This window comes from Arvicanthis niloticus, chromosome 6 (assembly GCF_011762505.2).
Source record: "Arvicanthis niloticus isolate mArvNil1 chromosome 6, mArvNil1.pat.X, whole genome shotgun sequence".
Classification (NCBI taxonomy): domain Eukaryota; kingdom Metazoa; phylum Chordata; class Mammalia; order Rodentia; family Muridae; genus Arvicanthis; species Arvicanthis niloticus.
The window spans coordinates 21139398-21145993 of NC_047663.1; the positions used below are offsets into that span (position 1 = coordinate 21139398).

The following is a 6596-nucleotide window of genomic DNA, read 5'->3' on the forward strand; positions in this document are numbered from 1 at the left end:
AGGCAGCAGCGGGTATGCTCCTGCACAAGGAGAGGGCAAACATGTTTGGGGTGGGGGAGTTGGAGAACACTGGAACAGGAGATGAAAAGTGGCCGCGGCTCCTATGCCTCAGTGAGGGGGAGGGGCACCAGCAGCCTGCGCACCCTTGATAAGGCAGCACTACCCGGTCCTAATCAGGAGTAACCCCCGGCCTAACACCAGTGTTGGAAAGGTAAGATTTTCCTGACTCAGCTAGCCTCCTGATCTGCACAAGGATGGGTTGTGTATACTCCAGTCAAGCCCCTCCCCACCACCCGGCCCCAACCAAGAGATGGTCACCCATCAGCTCCACCCCACTTTGGCCTGAGCCTGGCCCTGGCCAGAAAGGCTGTTTTTACTGTGGGCTCTCTTTCCTCCCCTTGTGTTTGCCAAAGTCTTCAATAAACCAAAGTCCACATCCGGTTTACCCCCCCAACTCCCCTAGGCCACAACTACCCCACCCAGACCATCATGGATGGAGGGAGGGGCTTCAGAATAGTTCAGGACTTCTATGGGGGAGCAATTAAGTAACTCCAGTTTAGAGAGCAAGCAGTCTGTCCCCAAGCTGTGTTCCACCCACACTTCTCCATACAACCCACCCAGCACATTGGCAAACCACAGGCTCACTTGACACCCCCCCCCCCCCCAAGGCCCAGAGGCCCTTCTCCTGTACAAAGGCCAAAGGATTCTTCTCTTCCTTGGCTGGGACTCAGTCAGGTGGAACTCTGAACCGCCTTCCCTAGTTCCAGTCCAGCAGTAGTAACAGGCGGACAGTGGGAGGAGAGATTTTAATACCATAAATCAGAGTGGGCCTGCCTCTCACTGCCAGGCCCCTTCTGGGGCTTCCTATCTTCATATTGCCTGGAAGGCTGCCTGCAGCCAGGGCTCCCCCATCCCTAGGAAGGATCCAGCACCAGCCTGAGAGGGAGGCAACAGCAGCTAAAGGAGTGGGAGGAGGAGAAAGAAGCTTGTGCAGGCGCATGTAGGTGGGTGTGTACTTATGTGTGAGAACACATGTAAAGTGTCAGGTTTATAGGCTCTGGCTCAGGGACAGTACAGGATGGGAAAGGAGGTAGGGCAAGAAACACATCCTTTCTCCGTGGCACTGTGGGCTTACCCTACCTATCCCAGGGACAGAAATAATGGGTTCCATGGGAAACATCCCTAAGTCTGAGCTTTAAGGACTTGAGCCCTTTGAGTTTGGTGGAGTGACAGATCCAGTCTGTGGGGACACTAGGTCTGTCTCCTGTTGAAAGCCCTGGAAAGGTGGGAGGTAAGAAGTAAAGGAGACAGGTCTCTGCTAGAAGAATTTGACTCCTCGGCCATCGCTGACAGTGATGATCTCAGCCTTGTGCTCATGCTGCAGGGCCTGCAGAGCGCGCAGCAGGGTCGCCTCATCCAGCCCATGGAACTCTAGACAGGAAGAGATGATCAGTCAGGGACATTCCGTTCTCACCATGGTTGAGCTAGAAGCTGAGACCTTCCAAAGCCAGGATATTCTATTTGTATACTATCTGCACTGCTGCAGCTGTACCTCACAATTCCTGGGCATTCCTGGGGAGTTTGGAGTAGAAGGCAGCCTGGGTCAGCATTGAAATGAATCAGGCTCCTTTCACAGGAAGCTGCCTCAATTCTGAAGGACCTGCTCCTGAGTTCTCTTTCCCTCTGCTCCCGTCAAATATCTGATGTGCCAGGAACACCTTTGCCTTTAGGACCACAAAGCAACCCTGATAATCAGACCTAAGCCAGTGCCCATCACTGGACAGGGACCCTATCCAAACAAAGTTGCACAAACCAGGAGGATCTGCCTTAATACACAAGTGTAGTTGGCATCCCCTAGCCAGGAGACTGCTCAAGTTCAGAGCTAAGTTCAGAGTTAGGTAAGCCTAACTGTAAGAGCACCAAAAGCCAGCGATCAGAGATACCGGGATGATACTCTTGAGAGATGTGAGAGGCAGCAGACAAGCCTTGACAGGCTTGCTCACCTCACCCCCTGAGGGAGCCCAGCTCAAGTCAGAGAGTGAGCTTTCTGGGGAAGCCTCCAGCTTTGCACAGGCTGAGTGGTGGGCTGGGCCAGGCAATAGTGCTGAACTCATGGGGTGCTTGCCCATGAGTGGGCAACAGCAAGCAGAGGCCTGCAGGGGAGGGGAGACAGCCAAGAGGTGTAAAGTGCTGGAGCAGAATCACAGCCTGGCAGAAATCCCCATCCCCCTTACCCTGGCAAAGGCTGAAACCTTTGGTGATCCTGGGGATCAGAATAAAGAGTCACAGAAAAAAGGAGCTAAGAAGGTGTTTACTCTATGAAAAAAATCAAAGACCATACAAATCCTTGCCTGGCACAAACCCAAAGTTTTTAAATGGGTTGGGGGTGGGGCTGGGGGTGTTGGCCCAATACCTTCAGCTGACACCCACAAATCTTGAGCTCTCTGAGAAGGAACAGTGAAAGAGAGCTTGAGTCAGCAGGGAATGAGATTCCAAGCTTAATCCCCACGCTGGTTCCTCAACTGGCTTCTACAGTAACAATTCTCAACATTCCCCTGAAAAATCTTATAAGATATACAAACTTCCACACCAACAAAGAGTTGTTCTCTTTGTGAATTCAAATGGTATGAAATGTTTAGATGAGAGTTTAAAAGTTTTGTACTGGGCTGGAGAAACAGCTCAGTGGTTAAGAATACTCTCTGCTCTTATGGAGGTAAAGGGTTTGGTTCTCAGCACCTACATGACAGCTCATGACAGTTCTAAGGGATCAATCCAATGACCCCCTTCTGGTCCCTATGGGCACCAGGCACATATGTGGTGCATATACAAACATTTAAGTAAACACTCACACACATAACATAAAAAAATCTTAAAAACAAAACAAAACAAAAAAAAACCTTAGAACTTTTGCATCATGGGAATTCAGAGACAGAGAAATGGTTAGTCTGATGATGCAGTAAACCAATCCTGGTCAGAAGCGGGTGGCGCACGCCTTTCATCCCAGAACTTGGGAGGCAGAGGAGGCAGATCTCTTAGTTCAAGGCCAGCCTGATCTACACAGCAAGTTTCAGAGAGCCAGGGCTACACAGAGAAATCCTGCCTTTAAAAACAAAACACTGGAGAAAAGACGACTGTGATCAGAGAACTGGAAGAAGAAAAAGGTATTACCTTCATCCTCTGTGTCTTCCCCACTGGTCAGTTCATACAGGGTAAACACAGAGTTATTCTGGCCACTCCTGGAAACCTGAGGGCACAAAAAATAAGGGCTGAGCAGGGACCCAGAGTCTCCTGGGACAGGGTGAACTTTAGCTCTACCTTTCTTTCCTCCAGGAATGGTACCTATACCCAAATCAGGACTATTACCTCTGCAATGTCCTAAGCCTGTAAACCCTACAGGTGCTATATTTGTATGTGTGTACACACATTCGGAACCACTAAACCACAGCCTTTCACGTGTCTCAAAAGTGACCTCTCATTCTGGTTATTTTCTGTTCAGGAGTGGGTGGTGTGTATTTGTTATATTTAGGCCGTTGATGCTTCCTCCCCTCCTCCTCTCTTGGGAATGTCTGGAGCTGGTGGTAAGTAGGAATTTGAAGGACAGAGTATTCTGTCATCACACCCACACTGGTTCAGAAGGTCTCATTCATGTGGACTACACCATGAACGCACAGTGGGAGAGGGAACCCAGGGTTTTTTTTTTTTTTTTTTTTTTTCCTCCCTTCCTTTCCCCATTTATCTCCTGTGGCCAGAGGCTCCAGCCAACAATAGCACTCCTGGTTCCCAGGGCTGCATTCTCCAAACATGGCCTCACGTAGCCTCTGGCCTCCTACAGTCAAAGACAGAGAGATTTTGTGCAGGAGAGACATTGCGTCACCGAAGGATGGGTGCCAGCAAGGCCCATGCTGCCTCTTGCCCACTCCCCACTTTGCCAGGTCTGCATCTAACAACACCAGCTATCTGTCGGGCACAGGCAGCCATTCTTCTTTCCCATGGGTCATTGCTTAGTGCTTAGCAGGGCAGCCTCACCCATTGATAAATGAGTTTCCCCCATTCTTCTGGCCTCCGCCACATGATCAGGAAGCTAGACTTATTCTTATCCAACCACTCGAGGTTCCCTGTAAAACAGATACCCATGAAAGCATCATGCTCTAAAATAGGCACAAAAGCAAATACCAACATCGGCAAGACTCTGCTATCAGAACAAGAGATACAGTATTTATTTTACTATTCTTATTTATAAGGTACCCTGTTCTCCTTAGTCTATCTCTTCTTAGGTCAGAGAGGGATTTTAATTTTGTATACTAACAGGGGAGGAGAAAGAACTGGGCTATCTCAGAATACTTGGGGCCTCAAGCTGGGGAAAACAAACAAAAAAAAGTCACTAAAAGGAAAAGAGTTGCCCTGCTGTGCCCTCAGAAAAAAACCCAAGTCAGAGGACCCCGCTTCAATTCCCAGCACTCACATAGCAGCTTACAACTGTCTGTAACTCTAGTTCCAGGGGATCTGACACCCTCAGACATATATGAAGGCAAATATCACTGCACACTTTAAAAACACTAGTTTGTTTTGTTTTTTTCGAGACTGGGTTTCTCTGTGTAGCCCTGGCTGTCCTGGAACTCACTCTGTAGACCAGGCTGGCCTCGAACTCAGAAATCCGCCTGCCTCTGCCTCCCAAGTGCTGGGATTAAAGGCGTGCGCCACCACTGCCAGGCAAAAAACGCTGTTAAAACAAACAAACAAACAACAAAAAAACCAAAAACAAAAAACAGGTATCTGAGGAACTGAACCCACCTTTCTTCCTCAATTCTTCTAATACAATCTGAATTGATTCCACAGGAAGTTTCCCTGGTTTAAGGTTAAGGGGATGGCCTACATGTGAATTGTGAATTGGGTTAAATAAAAAAATTTTTGGAATTGGGCCCATGATGAAGAGTCAACTAGCCCCCTACTTTCCCTGCTTATACATACATGCAATTTTTGAAGAAGATATAAGTTTGCATTTCCTCAATATTCTGGAAAGGAAGGTAAAAAGAACTTCCAGTTCTAGCAAAATGTGGTGGCACAGGTCTGTAATACCAGCTCTTATGGGAAGGATACCGGAGAATCACCAGTCCAAGGATGGGGCTGGGCTATAGAGATCAGGTCTCAAAAAAAAGGCAAAAGTTTTACAAAATAAAAGGGTGTTACCCCTTCCTTCATTCTCTGCCCTCTTCTCCACAAATTTTACCTATGAATCAGACAGCAAAAATAAATGACCCTCACTTCCTGGGAGAGGTGGGGTAAGTACAGAAAATTATTATAGATGGTTGGGGATTTGAGCCTCACAGAAAGGAGATTCAAATAGTTTTAAAGGGTCCAGTTTGTAAAGCTTGAGACTTATAGACCCCAGCACTCATTAACTAAGGTAAGAGGAGCTTGCACTGCCTGCAAGAGTGCATATAATGATTGTCTGCCATGTATGTTAGCTGTTTCCCAAGTCCAGTTGGAATAGAAACCTGCCTACTGTGGGTAAAGACAGGCGGGGAGATGTAGTCTGGGCATGTAGAAAAGTGTAGGAGTGCGTGTGTGTGGCTATGGAAGAGCCTGAGGGAGGATACGCTGTAGCTTGACGTTGTTGAAGAGCGGGCTCTCCTGGGCTTCCATCACCGTCATGCTGGACTGTTTGTGCAGGCGGCAGAAGGACAGAACCAGAGAGCACCAGGCGGCCAGCTGCTTCTGCCGGGTGTCCACGTTCGGCTGTAACCTGCCGGGTGAAGGGAGTGGGACGCAGAATTAGAGACTGTAAGAGGGCGGAAGCAGCACCAGCCCAGCAGCACATTAGGGGAGAAGTGATGGGCTGGCTGGACGGAAGGCGGCCGGTGGCTCCTTTCTCCCCCGGAACCCTAAGTGAATCATCAGGGCTAAGCCCTGGGCCCCGGGGACGGGAGGGAGCTACACTGGGCTTCTCAGGGTCTGAGCCTCACGTAAAGAAGGGCGGGAAGCGGTACTGCCACGGCCACTCGAAACTCATCGCCATCGTAGTAGCCCAGAAAACCCGGAACCGACAAGGGCTTCCGGTCTCCGCCTCAGCACGTCCGGGCCGACACCACCGCAGAAAGGTTCCGGAATCCTCTCTGGAGGCGCGTAGTGGGATGGGAGCGGTCCTTGTCACCAATCAATTTGCTGCTGTGTAAAGGAAAACTTCAACATGAAGCGCAGAAAGAGCGCTGGAGTCTTCTCGTTTAAACAGAGGAAAACGTAGTGACTTCTACAAACTGCGAGGTCAGCCGAACACAAGTAGAATCGACATCTGGAGGCTTCTTTACCTTCGTGTCGATTACCAATCAGTTTAAACTCATGATTCCGAAATTTCCTGCATTCCCACCCAGGTTGACTTCACTCTTACATTTCCTTTAGAACCAAAGGAGCATATTGTGTGGTTTGCATCACTCTACGTGATTTTCAAAGAATCAAAGCTCTTTGCTTTTTTTCAAAGAATCAAAACTAACATTTAGCTCTTAACCTCTTCCCACAACCTCACCTTTGTAGACCCCAGACTTGGAATCCCTTTGGCTTCATCTGACTCATAACCAGCCTACACTAGTCAGGTCTGTCCC

General features: G+C 48.9%; 1 protein-coding gene across 1 annotated transcript; it reads right to left on the bottom strand.

Annotated features, from left to right (window-relative positions):
- Positions 1-787: 787 nt before the first annotated feature.
- Vps25 (vacuolar protein sorting 25 homolog) lies at positions 788-6125 on the bottom strand. Its single transcript, XM_034508027.2, has 6 exons — positions 5964-6125; positions 5598-5743; positions 4792-4845; positions 4027-4115; positions 3169-3244; positions 788-1431 (listed from the first exon to the last, which is right to left on the bottom strand). Exons 1-6 carry the CDS (start codon positions 6014-6016, stop codon positions 1319-1321), a joined length of 531 nt encoding a protein of 176 aa, XP_034363918.1. The 5' UTR covers positions 6017-6125; the 3' UTR covers positions 788-1318.
- Positions 6126-6596: the final 471 nt, after the last annotated feature.